The sequence below is a fragment of the Ahaetulla prasina genome, chromosome 6 (assembly GCF_028640845.1).
Source record: "Ahaetulla prasina isolate Xishuangbanna chromosome 6, ASM2864084v1, whole genome shotgun sequence".
Taxonomy (NCBI): domain Eukaryota; kingdom Metazoa; phylum Chordata; class Lepidosauria; order Squamata; family Colubridae; genus Ahaetulla; species Ahaetulla prasina.
The window spans coordinates 58,382,528-58,402,719 of NC_080544.1; the positions used below are offsets into that span (position 1 = coordinate 58,382,528).

At 36.0% G+C, this 20,192-nt stretch overlaps 1 protein-coding gene across 2 annotated transcripts in view; it reads right to left on the reverse strand.

The window, feature by feature from the left end:
* Positions 1-1,114: 1,114 nt before the first annotated feature.
* The window catches only part of LOC131200613 (E3 ubiquitin-protein ligase NEURL1-like), a 156,609-nt gene continuing 137,531 nt past the window's right edge, over positions 1,115-20,192 (reverse strand). For both annotated transcript variants that reach the window (XM_058187658.1, XM_058187659.1), the window contains exons 4-5: positions 5,146-5,292; positions 1,115-3,693 (exon numbers count right to left, since the gene is read on the reverse strand). In XM_058187658.1, the coding sequence (XP_058043641.1) occupies positions 3,452-3,693; positions 5,146-5,292 (389 nt within the window). In that variant the 3' untranslated portion in view covers positions 1,115-3,451. The remainder of the gene's footprint in view (positions 3,694-5,145; positions 5,293-20,192) is intronic.

Genomic DNA, 20,192 nt, shown 5'->3' on the forward strand with positions numbered 1-20,192 from the left:
GCTCCTTAAAGTAGTATCATTAAAGTAGCTATGTCTTTTTCTGGGATCATGCTCTACTTAAAGAGGCAGCTATTTTAAGGATTTGATCACATATGATATTTGACTTCCTAAATGTGCTTCAAAATACCCTTTTCCCCTTTGAATCCAAAATGCTGTACAGTTCTAATTAGGAAATTCCTAGCACTTTTTTAATGAAGCCAATATTTTCCCATGCACAGTACAAGCTACTCTATGCATAATATATTAAGCAATTGCTAAGCACAAAGCCTATTGTTAAGATTTCCCAAACATCATATCCTATCAAAACAGCATTCCATAAAAAGGAGAAAAGTAAATAATGTTACAAGTTGTTAAACATGCTAGCCTAAACATCTTTGCGGCCAAAAAAAGTTTTACCCATGAAATGGACATTATGTATAATCTCCAACTGTTGCCTGGATTGGCCGTTGCTGGTTTGTTGCCACATCTCTGAAATCCACAATTATATTCAAGAAATCTATAAATATTGATGTCCAGGAAATCCTTTTTGCTGCCTTTTTCAGACAAAAGTCTGAAGATCTGCTTTCTCCATTAATATAACTGAAAATATTATTGAGTGGTAATGTGGCATAATCCTTTAGAGAAACTTCATTAGATCAAATTTGCTCTGCATGAAATTTTATGCCATCTTTAACTCTTGCCCGAAAATTTATCTTTAAAAAAAAATTGTCATTACCTAATTGTCAGCTCAAACATTATTGTGTACTTGTAGGATTCCACAAATATACATAAGATGTTGACTTCTTTATGAATTTTGCAGGAAACATATAATCTATTCCTAACAGTACTAATTTAGACCTAAATCCCACTGATTTCAGCAGAAACACTGCCAAATTCAAGTGGCTTAAGATTGCAAACTTTGAATTTATGCAAACTTTGAATTCTTTACTTAGATCTTTTCATTGAAAACAATAGGGCATATATTATCAACTGTATTACTCAGAACAATGGAACAAAAATTCCTGGGTTCAAATGACTTTGCAATATCACAGCAAGATGGAGTTCCTGAGCTGAGTGGCATAAATTTAATGTCCACTTTATATTAAATAACCCAGTGCTTTCTGAGATTATTTAAAAAAAAAAACTAGCACTCAATCCTTTCAGAATTTCCTGGAACAAGCAAACACTTTACAATTAATTATTCCATTTTAGAATTGTAACTAGTTTAGCAACAAGTTTCTTGCATGGCAACATAGGTGAGAAGAATCTAGAACCCTGAAAATGTTACTGAAAATCCATCACCCACTACCATAAGTCATGCTGGCCAAAGGCTGCTACTAATTGTGGTTTGGTAATGTCTGGGGTGGCACATATTTCTCACCCCATTAAACCAGTTTTCCATCTACATAGGACTTGAACTGTAGCATGAAACCTAACTGGTTGCACATTAGTTCCCTTTATAAGGATATGACCAAAGATGCAAGCTTATAACCTCCAGATATTTGGGCCAGCAGTTGCTATGGTTCCTTGTTTTGGGCCATTCTTGGTAGAATGGATGAAAATCAAAATCTAAAATATCTGTAGGGCACCAATTGTCTAGCTCTGATCATAGTGATACTGACAAGATCCTTGCTGGTTCCCAGAGTACAATATTAAGTAATTGTGTGCTTGCAAAATTTCAAGGTGATTTTTGTAACAACCATCCAGCACTTGAATTAATTTCATACAGTGGAGTTATAGGACTAGCATAGTATGAGTTGAGCATTTCTGTTAAACACCACATGGCTATTGTAATTTGAAGCCCAAAGATAGACAAAATTAATTGAGGATTTGGGTAGTCCTCCACAATCATAGATGACGAAAAAAACCCCAAATGACAGTTTCTCTACTTACTGAGATATCAATGTGTAGAGAATGTGGCTTCTTGAATCCTGAGGTCCAATTTATCATATAAAATGGAGGGGGAGTTCTATGCAGCATCGCCTTAATTATAAAATATGTCAACCTTACAGTTCAGCAAAATCTCTGCGCTGTAAAATATGTACTAGAAGTGTTCAGCACAAACACTATTATTTGGACTGGATGAAAAATGGCATGTCAATTATTATTTTTTCTTAGATTTCTATCTTAATTTAATTATTCACCCTCTAAACCTGCATTGTCAATATTGGGGAACTGAAATTGTGAGCTAGGGTATGATATTGTTGTCATTTTTCAATCAATCATCTCAGACATAGTTAGCTCACTTGGAATATATTAATTGTAAAATGCAATTTCTGATTTAAGATTTGTTAAGTGGAAGAGCTAAAAACAAGAAAACAATGAACTATTGAAAATGAAAGATAAAATATGACATTACTTGTGAACGGAGACAGAAAAAAATTCCAAGAATTCAATTATGCCAAGGATACATATGGTTCTATGAGTAAGTGAAATTAACATATTCTTCACCTGTTCTTCTCATATGAATCCTTCATTAAATCAATGAGGCAAATAAAAAATAAAACCCATTTTGGTCCTGCTTTCTTTTCCTTCCAACAATATAAATCCAGCTCTGTAACACACATTCATTTTGGCAAAAGATTATACAACTGATCATTTTCTTTCCTTTCAAACCTGGGATAGATAATTAATTAATTTAATTAATTAAATTAAAAATAAAACTTTTCCAACTTTCATCCTTATGGCTTTGACATCATCTGCCATTATTTTCCCAAAGCACCACTTCCTAGTGTAATGAACTTCGGAAATAAAAGTAAAAGAGGAAAGTGATTAAAGAAGGAACTAATAACATGCTTCTGAGATATGAACAGCTTCTGCCTTGAAAAAGTAGAAGAGGATAGCTACAATAAGTAGAATCAAAGTCAACGGTTAGCTGCTGGCCCTCTGTGCACAGCACAGCATAGAAAAACTAATCCAAGCATAATCTTTCATAGTAGCAGCATGTGCTGCATTATAATTATTTTTAGAATATGGCAGCCACTGATATGATTAGGAAAATTGGGGGGAAATCCTATGTGAGGCTCTCTTGCCCATCAAGGTAGTTCTAGCACTGAAATGATTTGTCCTTATTCTATTCTTGTTTCCAAGTATTCATTTAGTTCACTTAACCTAACGTGAAAATCTGCTTATTTCACATTTTTTCCTTTGATCCTTGTAACATCCAACTAGGAAGGAGGGACAGCAAAAATGCAATGGAGAGCCAAGACATGAAATCCAGCCTTTCTTGCTGGCTACACATATTAAATGTTCACAGGAGCACTTTGTTAGATGCCAAGGAAAGAAGATATTTTTAGCCCTCGAATTTCAGGTGGGAGAAGGCTGTACCCACAGTTAACCACATTCAAAATTAGCTACATATTTAAAATTAGCTACATATTTAAAGAAGGGAACCACTTCCTCCCACCTTCCTTGTCCTGGTTAAGTTTTATGAAGATCCTCTTCCTAGTTCCTACCCTTCTGCCATGCGACTTTAAGTGCTGCGATAGGTTTTGATTATGTCCTTGATTGCACGTCTACAGATAGGACAACAGGCATTAGCCATCTTCTTTAGTTTAAGCCCACATGTATAACACAGACACATATGTCCACAGGAGTAAATCACAGTGTCCACCATATTCTCATAGCAGATAGTACACTCATCATTCCAAGATCCTGAGATGGAAGAGGAAAGAGGGGATTCTGGCATACTGATTGGAGAGTTTGGAGCCGTACCTGCAAAATAAGAGACATTTTTACTTTTTTAAATTTTAAACCCTAATCAGTTTTACAGTTGCCCTAGTCTAAAATTTCTACGCCAAAGGTTAAAATATAGAGATTATGTCCATATTTTTACAAAACTTCCAAAAAGCATCATCTAATGCAGGGGTCTCCAACCTTGGCAACTTTCAGACTTGTGGACTTCAGCTCCCAGAATTTCTCAGCCAGCTTTGCTGATTGAGGAACTCTGGGAGTTGAAGTCCACAAGTCTGAAAGTTGCTATGGTTGGAGACCCCTGATCTAATGAGCATCAATAGACAAATACTAAACTAGGCAGAACATTTGAATAAAAAGTGTTAAATTCTCTTTATGTATGTTTGCTGTGTGTGTGTTATTTCCAAAATACTACAGACCTATATAACAATATCTTCAATGACTTATATCATTACTGAAACAACATGTAGGCTTCGATATCTACAGTTTTTATAATTTTGTATTCCATGTTTTTTCTACAATGACTTTTCCAGTCAAATTTACTATAGTCTGGTATATGAAACGTCTTTGAGTAGCTACCATATGTTATTCTTACTATCAAAATACATAATGAAATAACTACTTTTCCTCTCCTTTGCTACCAATTTATTATGAACAGAAATATTTAGTGTCTAAAAGAGTGGTGCAGTGGCCTAGAGGTGGAGCTCTCGCCTCACAATCAGGAGGCTGTCAGTTCAATCCTAGTAGAGGCATATATTTCTCTCTCTGGGCACAATGAGAATATATCTGCTGCGAACGTCGCATTGGCAACAGGAAGGGCATCCAACCAGTAAACACTCAGCTCCATTCAGTTGCCCCAATTCCATCCCACAAGGGATTACAGGGTCATTAAAAGACAAAAACATTTAGTGTCTGTCCAACTTAGCTTCAGGATCCCCTTTCTTGATCCATTATCTTTTATATAAAAGTACTGTTTCATGGCATAAATGTCTGAGAGAAAATCATGGAAAAGGATTCCCACCCTATTTAGTAGAACTACACTTTTTCCAAAAGCATTCTGTTTATCTTTCACAGAATTAAGCTAACCTGGTGTCATCCTGTTTCAGATTTGGCCTTAGCAACTCCATTTAATGCAGTCAGAGGCATAGGATTAAGGAAGTTGTTACCCAAAATGTTTAAATGGCACCAAAAGTCATTTGAACGGGCCTGTGCCTCCACAGATGGTGCTCCTTGCTAATTCCATATTGCTACTACATACATTTTGAATTTTTCCTTTTGTTAAAATATGGTGCATTTAAATGTTGAATTCTTTGTTCTTTTTTGGTGGTGGGGGGAAGAATCTAATTCTTTCTCTAATCCTTGTGTGTTGTGATTGATCACAAAAAAAAAGACTATGGATTTTCAGTCTTACGAGATAATGAAATACTCAGAACTGGAAGGCATGCAATTTGGTGCTGTGGGAGAAATACTCACCACTGAGTGAGCTGCCAAGTGGGCCAGAACCAGATATACATAGAACAGGATCAGAAACCTCATTGCAAAGAATGGAAGATGAAGTGGGAGATGAAGTGGGTGAGCTTGGTGCTGATGGCGCCAGGTGTTCAGCCATGAGAGTAGAACCTGTAAAAGAGAGTAATTAATATAATTTAGCAGTTCAAATAGGCCTATTATGCTATAATTGGAGCACATGTGTGCTCACCTCCTCACTCTACTGCAAACTTCGTTGAGTTTCTTTGAGCCAGTCCTAGTGCTACAGCCCACTTGGATAAAACAGAAAAAATTATGACCTTTTTTATAATTAAAAAAGGGAGTTTGGGAAGTTCTGAAATAAAATAAGTAAGAAATGAATTCATGCAATTGTTAGGAAACAATACTGGCTTTACAACACAGGGTTCCAAAACACTGGCCTGATTATTCTGGAAGCAAATAATATATATGTATATGGTAGGCAGCTGGAAAGTTTATTCCCCTCTCATCTCTTTTCTTACTATTTGTCTTCTTTGATTAAAGAAAACCTCAGAAAATTAACATGATAGTATGATAAAAGTCTGGTGTGTGAAGTGAGAACAGGGAGGTGTGTGTGTGTGTGTGTGTGAGAGAGAGAGAGAGAGAGAGAGAGAGAAAATGAGAGAGAAAACAACTTGTACCCAATATCTGCATTTTATTTGCTCTAGATTTTATAGTCCTTTTGATCTATATCACCTTATTTCTGTTTACATAGCATATTTATATAACCTTTAGCTACTTTCATTTCCTAATGTTCAATGAACAGAATGGCAATGGCAAAATGTTATTCATCAACAAAGCATATGGTTAGCGTATTAAAATCTCAAATTCAGCCTGTTAAGTCTCCAGTGAAAGATACCCTACCCATAGTCAAGAGAAATGTTTTATGCCTAAGGCATAGGGAGCCATTGGGAGAATATTTATGCCATGTTCATGTTCCATTGCTACATGAAGAATTCAAGGTTTACCTGTGGATTTCCCAGTTTTTTAGACCCATAACACTGAGCCTCAGTGGTGGGTTAGACTCATAAACAGTGATTGGTTCAAAGTCAAACTGAGCCCTCAGACATGTGGATTATATAAGTGTGTCTGAGTTGGGGCAAGGGAGAAAAGAAGGAGAGAGTATTTATTATTTTTTTAAACCACCCCAAAATAAAACCTGTCTAGCACTATATACAGAAAAGCATATTAAAAAGTACAATTTGAATGAAAATGATAAAAAGAAAAAATGCAAAGTAGGCAACAGTGAGATTGTCATTCAAAGTCTAAAATAATATGAATTAAAATACAATTCAAACTCATTAAAAGCCTAGGAAAATAGAAATTATGCTAAATGTGAGCACCAATTTCCTTCTCTATATATAAAGTCAAATCATATTTAAATATACAAGTTATAACTTTTATATGCAATACAACCAATCATTTCTTGCATTTTCTTATGTTTAACTCAATACTGTTTGCTGGATCTAGGCGCGTAGAACCATAACATTAGCCTGACATGCGGAATATCCCTTGTGTAAAGCCTCACAGATTTGTTTTTTATATTACCATACTATTTTCTGTGTCCTGATCTACCTACATTATTGGGTTAATAGGTTCCAAAGTATATTATTCCATTTGTCATTTGAGGTAGAAAGATTTCACCCCAGCTCCCAAATTCTTTAAAATGAACAAGTACTGCAACAGGTTTTACAGGCATGTAAGTAATAAGGCCTTTTTAATACTTTTCATCTAGGTTAAAAGAGAGCTGGGTAAAAGACAAGAAGATTGCTTTAGGATTTCAATAGTGCACAAATAGTGTTGTTATTGTTACTTAAATAAATAACCCATCAGTAAAATGAACAATATGGGAAAGAAACATGGTAAATTAAAGTTTTCAAGAAGAGACTGGACAACCATTTGTCCGGAATGTAGAGGGTCTACTGCTTGACTAGAAGATCTTCAAGGTCCCTCCCAATCCTATTATTCTATTCTAGAAAGTTAGCACCCATCCCTCTTTTAGAAGAATGAAATATTTTGAGAAATATTAAAAAGGCAGAATATATTTCCCTGAATGAGAAATTGAGAAAGACATTTTTTAGAGGGAGAAAGCAATCCCACCTTTTCTTATAGCCCTCAGCAGATGTCAGCACTTTATTTATTTATTTATTTATTTATTTATTTATTTATTTATTTATTTATTTATTTATTTATTTATTTAATTTGTCAAACACAACAATATATATAAGCATGAAATAACCATACAAATTGGATACAACCAAAGGGAACATTAGGACAGGAACGGTAGGCACGCTGGTGCTCTTATGCACGCCCCTTACAGACCTCTTAGGAATGGGGTGAGGTCAATAGTAGATAGTTTTTGGTTAAAGCTTTGGGGATTTTGGGAAGAGACAACGGAATCGGGTAGTGCATTCCAGGCATTAACAACTCTGTTACTGAAGTCATATTTTCTACAATCAAGATTGGAGCGGTTCACATTAAGTTTAAATCTATTGTGTGCTCGTGTATTGTTGTGGTTGAAGCTGAAGTAGTCTTCAACAGGAAGGACATTGTAACAGATGATTTTATGAGTTATACTCAGGTCATGCCGAAGGCGGCAGAGTTCTAAATTTTCTAAACCCAGGATTTCAAGTCTGGCATAAAGTATTTTGTTGTGATCAGAGGAATGGAGAACTCTTCTTGTAAAATATTTCTGGACACGCTCAACTGTATTAATGTCCGAAATGAAGTGTGGGTTCCAGACAGGCGAGCTGTACTCAAGAATTGGTCTAGCAAAAGTTTTGTATGCTCTGGTTAGTAGTGTAATCTTTCTGGAGAAGAAACTATGCAAGATTAAGTTTACAACTCTTAAAGCTTTTTTGGCGATGTAGTTGCAGTGGGCTTTGGCACTTAGATCATTTGATATGAAAACTCCAGGGTGTTTGACAGAGTGAGGGTCATCTACAAGGTCATGTCCATCAAGCTTGTATTTAGTGTTCTGATTCTTTTTTCCAATGTGTAAGGTTGGTTTGTTGGTTGAGATTTGGAGTTGCCAAATTTTTGACTATTCTGACACAAAGCCAAGGTCTTTTTGAAGAGTAGCCACATTGTTGGTAGTGTTAAATAGTTTAACATCATCGGCGAAGAGAACACAATTACTTATAATATGGTCACAGAGGTCGTTAATATATAATATGAAGAGTGTTGGTCCTAGAACACTGCCTTGGGGGACACCGCTATTAACAGGAGCAGGATTTGATAGGGCACTGCCTATTTTGACCACTTCTTGCCTGTTTGACAGGAACACAGTTATCCAATTATGGAGGGGTCTGGAGATGCCGTAGGATTTTAGTTTTAGAAGAAGTTTGTCATGTACCACTGAGTCAAAAGCTTTACAGAAGTCTATGTAAAATGCATCTATTGCTTTGCCCTGATCAAGATTTGTAGTCCATATGTTTTTGCAGTGAAGAAGTTGTAAATTACAAGATAATTTTTTTCCTGAAACCAAATTGCTTATTAGAGAGTAGGTTGTTTGTTGATAGGTGGAGGGTGATGGATTGGTTGATGATTGATTCCATTACTTTGCAGGTGACGCAGCATAAAGAAATTGGTCTGTAATTTTCAACTAGGCTGGGGTCTCCTTTTTTGAAGACAGGGATGACCGTGGCTAGTGACCATAGTTTGGGAAGGGAGCTGGTCCTGAAAGATTTTTCAAAGATTATGCTTAGGGGTTCTGCTATAATAGTGGAAAGCTTTTTTAAGAAGTATGCACATAGACCATCAGGTCCAATAGATAGAGATAGTTTCAGTCTGTGAAGTGCCTTTTCAACATTATCTTCTGTGAAATCTATTTGTGTTAGATCATTGTAATCATTGTTGGTACAACTGGGGAATGTTGGGTATGAGCCATTACTGTTAACAAAGACTGAGCTGAAGAATGTGTTAAAGAGGTTTGCTTTAACTGTTTCATCATTGCCTACTTTACTGTTAGATCCTTTTAGGTGTGGGATGGATCTTGAGTCTTTAAGTTTGTTGTTTACAAAATTATAGAAAGCGCGATTGGATTTTGTGCGCAGAAGGTCTTGTTTGATGTGGTAATTGGTGCATTCAGTCCTTATTTGGTGGCATATATTTTTGTAGCAGTTTTTAAAGTTGGCTACATAGCCAGTTTTGTTTTTTCATCAGAGGGATTTATTTTTGGATTGGATTGGATTGCACTTAAGAGATAAAGAGCTTATTAAAAACTAGATAGCTCTATTTGTAAGCAAATACCTTCACCCAAGTGCCAAACCAGCACAAAGCCATTAAGCCATAATAGGAATAGTGATGGTCAGTGGGGACATGACAGAGAACTTTAACATAAGGAAAGGCATGAGGCAAGGATGCCCTCTGTCCCCTTTACTATTTATATTAACACTGGAAGTATTAAATAGAAGTATTAACACTGGATGTATTAAATAGAAGTATTAGAAAAGACACAGCAATAAAAGGAATGGAAATAAAAACAGAAAAATATAAATTACAGGCATTTGCGGATGACCTGGTGTTCATTTTAGAAGAACCACAGGAAACTGGACCCAAGCTAAAAAAAATGATAGCAGAATATGGTGAAGTAGCAGGATTGAAAATGAATAAAGGGAAAACTAAAATATTAGTCAAAAATGTTAGCAGAAAAACAAAAAAAAAGAGCTGGTGGAGAAGATAGATATTGAGATAGTGTAGAAAGTTAAATTTTTAGGAATTAAGTTAACAGCAAGATGTGCAACTATTAAAGAAGATAACTATGAAATTGTTACAACAAATTAAATTAGACTTGGAGAAATGAAAAAACCTGCATCTATCAATGATAGGAAGAATAGCTACAATAAAAATAAATATCTTGCCAAGACTATTATTCTTATTTCAAACAATTCCAATAAAAATAGAAAAAAATCTTTGAACAACTAAACAAAATGATATTAAATATATCGGGCAAGGGAAAAAAGCAAGAATAAAATTGAAACTGCTACAAGAAATTAAACATAAAGCGGGCTTTGGGTTGCCAGATTGGGAGCTATATTACCAGGCCGCCGCATTTACCTAGGTGAAAGAATTGGTAAACTTGAGACATAAAAGATTATTAAATATGGAGGGGCATGATCTCCAATTGGGGTGGCATGCTTTTTTTATGGATTGGCAAAAATAAAATATATGGATACTTTCAAAGACATTTTGTTAAAAATGCATTATTGTTAGTATGGGAAAAAGTTAAAGAAAGATATTATATGAAAATACTAGTCTGGCTCTTCACAATGGAGGCACTGATACACCCTAATGCAGGAGTGAAATGCTCCCAGTTCGCACCGGCTCGCCTGATTAGGTAACGATGGCAGCTGCTGGTTCGGAGGACCGGTAGCAAAAATCCCTGGCCCCGCTCCCCACCTCTGCTGAGCCACACCATCAGCAGAGGGTTTTTTTTTCTTACTTTTAAAAGTTTTTCTTCAGCCAAAACATGCCTTTAAAAGTAAAAAAAAACACCTCTGATGATTGCAGGGCTGAGCAGAGATCATCAAAACCCTTTAAAAGTTTTTTTTTTTAAAAAAAAACCCTCTTTAGCCGAAGGGAAAAAGAAAAAGAAAAAAACCCCAGGTTTTAAAAGCCTCCTCTGGTGATCCCAGAAGAGTTTCCTGATCCTCACTGGCTTTTAAATTCACTTTTTAACAGCCCCCATTTACAAGAGCCCCCACCTGTGCCCAGCCAATTCCCTCTCCTCACTTACCTATAATTACTGCTCTTTCGGGCTGGCAACGCTATGCTTTCTTCAGCTACTGAAGAAAAAAAAAAAGCTTGCTTTGACTTTCTGCTTTGCTGGCTGAGGAACTCTAGGATTTGAAGTCCACAATAAAATAAAATAAAATAAAATAATAAAATAAAATAAAATATTTGTGCAGCTTTCTGAGATTTGGGTGTTTCTGTAGTGTTTCACTCTAACTACACAAACACACAAAATCTCAGAAAGCTGTATGTGGCACTGTGTGTGTGTGTGTGTGTGTGTGTGTGAGTTGTTGTGTGTAAAGTGTGAAAGTTGGTTTTTGAGCTTTTTGTGGCTGTGTGAAGTGTGAAGTGCAGCTGCTTTTACATTGTGTGTGAGTCAGTTGTGTTGTGTTGTGTGTGTGTAAAGTGTGAAAGTTGGTTTTTGATATCTCTTATTGTTTTTTATACTTTATTATTTGTTGTTATTGGCCACGCCCACCCAGTCATCTAATCACCAAGCCACGCCCACCAATTAAGCCACGCCCACAGAACCGGAATTTTTAGATTTCACCCCTGCCCTAATGTGATTGATATGGAAAAAATTGTAAGATATAAGGACATTTTGAACGACAAACAGGAACTCAAATCTAAACAAGAACTGACCAATCAAGTGATTGATTCAGCATGGTGGCCATATATGCAAATACAATCAAGACATGAGAAAGACGCAAGAATGTATTACATTCATAAAGAACCAACAGAACTAGATCAAATAATACTAGGGGGACAGGTGAAAAATTAATTTTAAAAAATATATAATTATTTACTGAGCATTAAATTGTAAGAAGAACAAGTGAAAGAAACAATGATAAGATGGGCTAAAAACTTTGGCTACCCAATAGAATTAGATAAATGGCAGAAACTGTGGGATAGAAATTGTAAGCTAACAATGTCAATGGCCTATAAGGAGAACTTAAATAAAATGTTTTATAGGTGGCATCTACCACCAGCGAGATTAACAAAGATATATGAAAATTTATCAGCTAAATGTTGGAAGTGCAATCAGATACCAGGTTCATACTATCTGTCAACTGACAGGAAGCTCCTAATAAATAACTGGATTTCTTTTGAAGCTTGGCTTGAGGCTCATGATTTAATTAGGGCATTGGATCGGAACCCAGACACTATCATATGTGGTGGACATACTCAAAGGCGAAAAATATTAGACTAAAATACATACTTGGGTGGAAAAAATGATAAAACAACATATACCAATAGATTTGAAACCAGAGACATTCTTTTTGGGTATATTACCAGAACAGTATGACAAAGGGAAAATATATTTAATTTTACATGTCTTAATGGCAGCAATAATTGTGTTTGCACAATAGGAAAATGAAGAGATCCCTATAGATGAAAGTGTTATAAAAATATATTAGAATGTGCTGAGATGGACAGTTAAAAGAAAAGAAAAGGATGAAACAGAATACTTTTTGACATGGAATTTGTTTTACAAATGGTTAATTAAAAGAATCAGAGATAAGAATCTAAAAAGATCCAAAAGATAATAAGAACCTTTGTATTGAAAACTTTGTAAACTAATACAAACTAGATAAACTAATTGTATTACTATTTTGGGGTTATTGCAGTTATGTTTATTATGCTTATTATTATGATTAATGTTGATTAATATGGAATTTCTACTTAAAATTAATTGTGCCCAGACAACACGCTGTTCAGATAGATATAGAATTTTTATGTGATATAAAAATGTAATAAAACATATATTTTTTTAAAAAGAATTGCCCAACACCCTTTCAGAACACAAGCCTCTTCATTGTATCACCCTTAGAAACTTCAACCAAACTTAGCTCAGACAAACACCTAGGATTTGTACTTTGCCTATAAAGTCAGCTATGACCCCTACATAACCCCTATATGGCCCTATGGGAATTTGATAACAGCCAATAGAATACATATCCTTGCACAGGAACAGGAAGCTCAAGTGCAAAGCCCAAGAGAAGATATAAAAGCCACCCACTTGCAACTCCATGTGATCAGCTGCACCAGAACCATGTGCTTGATGGTTCTGTTCATCATTAAATCATATTTCCAATCAGCCTCCATGTTTTCAGTGTTTTTCTCCCAGCTTGGAACTGAACCAGATAGCTATTTCTTTCCTCAGTATGTTCTAACTTGCTTCTAGTTTTTGACTTTGTGCAAGTCAGACAAAGGTTACAATCACTATTCAACTGGAATTCCATTAGTAACAACTGGAGCAAAGATTAGAGAGCTGCAGACCTGTCTTCCCAGTTAAGAGTGCATACCTACCATTACATGTGAAAGCCAACTACAAGTTTGAAAACAGACAGGTACAAACACAGCCTGGACAAGATTCCAAAGGGTTAACTCTGTATTTACTGAAACAATATCACATCATCTATGTTATCTACAATCTATATTCATTGAATGTGAACGTCACTGTACCTTTAAAAAAATTCATTCCTTCTGACGACAATGCCTATACTTCGCCCGTCAGAAAATGATTTGCAATTGTTTTTCTTTCTGTGAATCTCTTAATAATATAAGGGCAGTCTTGTGAATTAAAGTCTAGCAAATCTAAACACTAATCTGGAATTTACAGATTCAGTTATATTCCATTATGTCTTTTATCAATCAGTAAATACTTAAATATCCAAATCACATTCACAAGTCAGTTCTTCAGAAATGGATCTCACAATAATAAACTGACTTTAAAGTAACTATTTCAACTTTCTGTCTTACTTGATGTAGCACAAAACTATTTCTTCATTTTAATTTTACCATTTTTAAAAGGAAAGCAGTAGAGGAAAGGCAATAAAATCAATAAAGTGACTCAAAATGCCAAGATCACTGAAGACAATGTTCTGACAAAAGTCAGCTGTTTCTAATGGGCCATTCGTTAAGAAATTTTGGCCAATCTGGGCAGTGCTTGGCTATTTTCTTTTGGCAGTCAATGTGGCTCTGCTTTTGTAGATAATTTTAAAACGTTAACTGATTACCATCAGTTCAATAATGAGAAAGAGGAAAGGAATGGGGAGATAATAGCCTCTAGCTTAAAATATGAGCCAGAGTAACTATTCCCCACCAAAGTCACAAGCGGACTTTCTTTACAGACAAATGTTGATCTGTTCTAGATTATACATTCCCTAAACCTTGCATTGCACAACATTGCTTGATAGATGGCATTTTATTGTCAACGTGGCTGTTATTTTTAAAGACTCATTAAGTCCATGAATAAGACACATTAAAGTAATCTTTAACTATACTGATCTTAAAGTAGCACTCTCACACTTATTCCAATAAGATTCAAACAAAACTTCTGCATGTATAAAATCTGACTTTGCTACCCTTTCCCTTTTCAGAAAAGTCAGATGACTGATTGATGGTGACTTGAAAAGAGGCAAGAGGCCCATACCATATATCTGACATCAAAACAGTTGAGCGTGTCCAAAGGTATTTTACGAGAAGAATTTTCCACTCCTCTGAAACCAATAAAATACCTTATTCCACCAGACTTGATATCCTGGGTCTAGAAAACTTGGAACTTCGTCGCCTTCGACAGGATCTGGATTTAGCATATAAGATCATCCGTTGTAATGTCCTTCCTGTAAATGACTTTTTTAGTTTCAATAACAATATCACATCATCTATGTTATCTACAATCTATATTCATTGAATGTGAACGTCACTGTACCTTTAAAAAAATTCATTCCTTCTGACGACAATGCCTATACTTCGCCCGTCAGAAAATGATTTGCAATTGTTTTTCTTTCTGTGAATCTCTTAATAATATAAGGGCAGTCTTGTGAATTAAAGTCTAGCAAATCTAAACACTAATCTGGAATTTACAGATTCAGTTATATTCCATTATGTCTTTTATCAATCAGTAAATACTTAAATATCCAAATCACATTCACAAGTCAGTTCTTCAGAAATGGATCTCACAATAATAAACTGACTTTAAAGTAACTATTTCAACTTTCTGTCTTACTTGATGTAGCACAAAACTATTTCTTCATTTTAATTTTACCATTTTAAAAAAAGAATTGCCCAACACCCTTTCAGAACACAAGCCTCTTCATTGTATCACCCTTAGAAACTTCAACCAAACTTAGCTCAGACAAACACCTAGGATTTGTACTTTGCCTATAAAGTCAGCTATGACCCCTACATAACCCCTATATGGCCCTATGGGAATTTGATAACAGCCAATAGAATACATATCCTTGCACAGGAACAGGAAGCTCAAGTGCAAAGCCCAAGAGAAGATATAAAAGCCACCCACTTGCAACTCCATGTGATCAGCTGCACCAGAACCATGTGCTTGATGGTTCTGTTCATCATTAAATCATATTTCCAATCAGCCTCCATGTTTTCAGTGTTTTTCTCCCAGCTTGGAACTGAACCAGATAGCTATTTCTTTCCTCAGTATGTTCTAACTTGCTTCTAGTTTTTGACTTTGTGCAAGTCAGACAAAGGTTACAATCACTATTCAACTGGAATTCCATTAGTAACAACTGGAGCAAAGATTAGAGAGCTGCAGACCTGTCTTCCCAGTTAAGAGTGCATACCTACCATTACATGTGAAAGCCAACTACAAGTTTGAAAACAGACAGGTACAAACACAGCCTGGACAAGATTCCAAAGGGTTAACTCTGTATTTACTGAAACAATATCACATCATCTATGTTATCTACAATCTATATTCATTGAATGTGAACGTCACTGTACCTTTAAAAAAATTCATTCCTTCTGACGACAATGCCTATACTTCGCCCGTCAGAAAATGATTTGCAATTGTTTTTCTTTCTGTGAATCTCTTAATAATATAAGGGCAGTCTTGTGAATTAAAGTCTAGCAAATCTAAACACTAATCTGGAATTTACAGATTCAGTTATATTCCATTATGTCTTTTATCAATCAGTAAATACTTAAATATCCAAATCACATTCACAAGTCAGTTCTTCAGAAATGGATCTCACAATAATAAACTGACTTTAAAGTAACTATTTCAACTTTCTGTCTTACTTGATGTAGCACAAAACTATTTCTTCATTTTAATTTTACCATTTTTAAAAGGAAAGCAGTAGAGGAAAGGCAATAAAATCAATAAAGTGACTCAAAATGCCAAGATCACTGAAGACAATGTTCTGACAAAAGTCAGCTGTTTCTAATGGGCCATTCGTTAAGAAATTTTGGCCAATCTGGGCAGTGCTTGGCTATTTTCTTTTGGCAGTCAATGTGGCTCTGCTTTTGTAGATAATTTTAAAACGTTAACTGATTACCATCAGTTCAATAATGAGAGATAATAGCCTCTAGCTTAAAATATGAGCCACAGTAACTATTCCCCACCAAAGTCACAAGCGGACTTTCTTTACAGACAAATGTTGATCTGTTCTAGATTATACATTCCCTAAACCTTCCAGTGCAAATCCATTATGGAGAAATCTGCCCCAATCATTTGTTAGTCAAATTTGGAACCAAATTTCATGACATAATGATAAATATATATTTGCACTGAAATGATGAAAGCTACTGTAATTAAAAAACAACATAAGTTGAATGACAACTTATATTCAAGAAATCTCATCTTGCTTTCTTTAAAGCTAAACCTGCACTCACCAAAAGCCATTCCACTAATGGAACAGGTTTGGATGTTTCAAAATGAGTCAGAAAATCTCATCCAGAGGCATAAAGTTTTCAACCAAAGATGTATGTGAGATAAGTTATTATGTCAACTTCCTGAAGCAATTCCAATTAACCCATGATATGACACAGTGGTCTGGTTTTTAACCCCAGTTTATTGAATGCTTATTTATTGAATATTATTGTTTCTACATAAGTGTAAAGTAGAAGAATGGGTTGCACACCAACTAGAGGCATCAATTGTGTTGACCTCAGAGTGTCTAATGCAGAAAGGAAATAATGATCTCAACTCCTAATTTTCTGCAGATATTGTCACACATCAAGCTTTTAAAGTCTAGCAAATCTAAACACTAATCTGGAATTTACAGATTCAGTTATATTCCATTATGTCTTTTATCAATCAGTAAATACTTAAATATCCAAATCACATTCACAAGTCAGTTCTTCAGAAATGGATCTCACAATAATAAACTGACTTTAAAGTAACTATTTCAACTTTCTGTCTTACTTGATGTAGCACAAAACTATTTCTTCATTTTAATTTTACCATTTTTAAAAGGAAAGCAGTAGAGGAAAGGCAATAAAATCAATAAAGTGACTCAAAATGCCAAGATCACTGAAGACAATGTTCTGACAAAAGTCAGCTGTTTCTAATGGGCCATTCGTTAAGAAATTTTGGCCAATCTGGGCAGTGCTTGGCTATTTTCTTTTGGCAGTCAATGTGGTTCTGCTTTTGTAGATAATTTTAAAATGTTAACTGATTACCATCAGTTCAATAATGAGAGATAATAGCCTCTAGCTTAAAATATGAGCCACAGTAACTATTCCCCACCAAAGTCACAAGCGGACTTTCTTTACAGACAAATGTTGATCTGTTCTAGATTATACATTCCCTAAACCTTGCATTGCACAACATTGCTTGATAGATGGCATTTTATTGTCAACGTGGCTGTTATTTTTAAAGACTCATTAAGTCCATGAATAAGACACATTAAAGTAATCTTTAACTATACTGATCTTAAAGTAGCACTCTCACACTTATTCCAATAAGATTCAAACAAAACTTCTGCATGTATAAAATCTGACTTTGCTACCCTTTCCCTTTTCAGAAAAGTCAGGTGACTGATTGATGGTGACTTGAAAAGAGGCAAGAGGCCCATACCATATATCTGACATCAAAACAGTTGAGCGTGTCCAAAGGTATTTTACGAGAAGAATTTTCCACTCCTCTGAAACCAATAAAATACCTTATTCCACCAGACTTGATATCCTGGGTCTAGAAAACTTGGAACTTCGTCGCCTTCGACAGGATCTGGGTTTAGCATATAAGATCATCCGTTGTAATGTCCTTCCTGTCAATGACTTTTTTAGTTTCAATAACAATATCACAAGAGCTACCAACAGATTTAAACTCAATGTCAACCGCTCCAGTTTAGGTTGCAGAAAACACGATTTCTGTAACAGAATTGTATATGCTTGGAATGCATTACCTGACTCTGTGGTTTCTTCTCATAACCCCAAAGGCTTTACTCAAAAACTGTCCACAGTTGACCTCACCACTTTCCTAAGAGGACTCTGGAAGTTGAAGTCTACAAGTCTTAAAGTAACCAAGGTTGGTGACCCCTGTTCTAGTCTGCTATTTAAAAGAGCCTGTTACAATCTTGAAAGGGGGATTTTAAAAGAAATGTGGCTGTTTTAGTGATAAGCATAGCAGTATGCCTGTGATTGTCTGTTGTACAACTGAAAAAACTCCAGCTACACTACATATGGAGAAGAGCTGATATATGTGCTTAGCAGGGCAGGCTCTGCAATAGGTCTAATATGCTGTTTGAAGTCTACAGAGTCCTTTTAGAAAAAAGCATCCAACACAAACAAAAAGTTCCACCCTTGTGCAACTGAGCACTAGCCTTTCATGCTCTGTTCCCTTTCTTATTAACTCTTCCAGTTCCTCAGTACTCTGGGGCACATATCCCTGGGTTTTGTCTAAAACGTTGTATATATTCTTGCTATATACTTGAAACAAGGAGGACAACCCGGACTTTGTGTATACTATGCAGCACTGCAATCCTTTTTTCTGTGGTCCATAACCTTCATCAGATGGCATAGATGTAAAAAAAAAAAAAAGCAAACAGTAATCAAAATCTATAGTTTAAGCCACCACTAGACTTAGCATACATCTTAGAAACAACTTCAGCACAGCAAATTCACCACTCTAAAGACATCATCACACCATTGTCCCAATTTGTATCATCTGTGGAGGATGAAAATATATTTTTGAAAAGCCAACCCCACTTGCAAAAAAATTACTCACTTTGGGTAAAAAATTACCCAAATTATTAACCAATAGAAAATATTTTTAAGATTACAGTTACAGATGAAGAAATATTTTAGGGCTACAGCTATAAGAATTAGCTGCCACTCAATGTTTTACAATTCACTTTTACTTATATTAAATTTACATACACATGTCTCAAATATAACAGATTTAGTTAGAACTTTGTTTTATTATGAAATATTAGTTCAAGATATTTGAGGAATGTTTTTAAAACTCTGAGCAAACAGTTATCCAAAATGTTGTGTATTTTCATATATGAGTCTTGTCATCTCATCACAATAAATACTATGCTGACAACTGTAGTTTCTATGGTGTATACTCCAGTATGCAGGGGACATTTATGTTTCAACTATTTATTAATGCAAAAGAAACTTCTGTTGTATCTATTTCACAAATAAAAACTCCAAACAACTGCAGCTTTTCAAACAACTCAAGAATCTTTGTTTCATTTCAATATAATCCAGAATTATTGCTATATTCTTAACTTCAATCCTATTGACTGTAAGAAATTAGTAGTTCCCTGTGCAGTTCAAAAAACATACTTAGTTATTGTGATTCAGATAATAATCAAAACCAATTCCAGTTGCAACACAGTTATATAAAGTGTAAAATAGGATCTGATAGTCTTCAGATTATCAATCTGCTGTCGGCAGTGGCGGCGATGGCGGCGGCCTGGCTGGACCGGTCTGGCGGGGGCCTAGCCTGTCGGTGGGCGGCTGGGTCCGGCGGTGGCATGACCCAGCAGGCCCGGCGGGTGAGTGGCCTACTTCAGCTGGCGGCCTGGCTTAGCGGCCATGAAGAGGCCCGATGGTCACCTTCGTTACCACTCTGAAGGCTATCCACGGGCCTAGGGGACGCCCTCCCTATCATCTTGAGGGCGTCTATGGCCGTTTGTGGGGGCGTTTTTGAGTCCTTTGCCCCCCCCTGGATTTTGGGAGAGAGGCGTCTCGTTGGTGGAGCGGCTGGCCCATTAGGCACGTGCTCGGCCTCTTTGTCAACTTGAAGGACGATCACGGGCCATGTGGGCGCCTCTTTCATCATCTTAGAGGACGCCTAAGGGCTGGCTGCAAGGGGACCTTCTGAAGATCTTTGGCCCCAGTGGGGTGAACTGAGGTTGGTCCTGGACAATCCTAGCTGGACTATTGTAGGACTTCATCCTTTCCCCCCCTCCCCTCATCCATAGTCCACCCCTCGGGATAGGAGGGGTTGGTGCTCTGACTTAATCATGGCGGTTTTCATCCACCGCCTAAGAACTATATCTCGTCTGTCTTTTACCCGG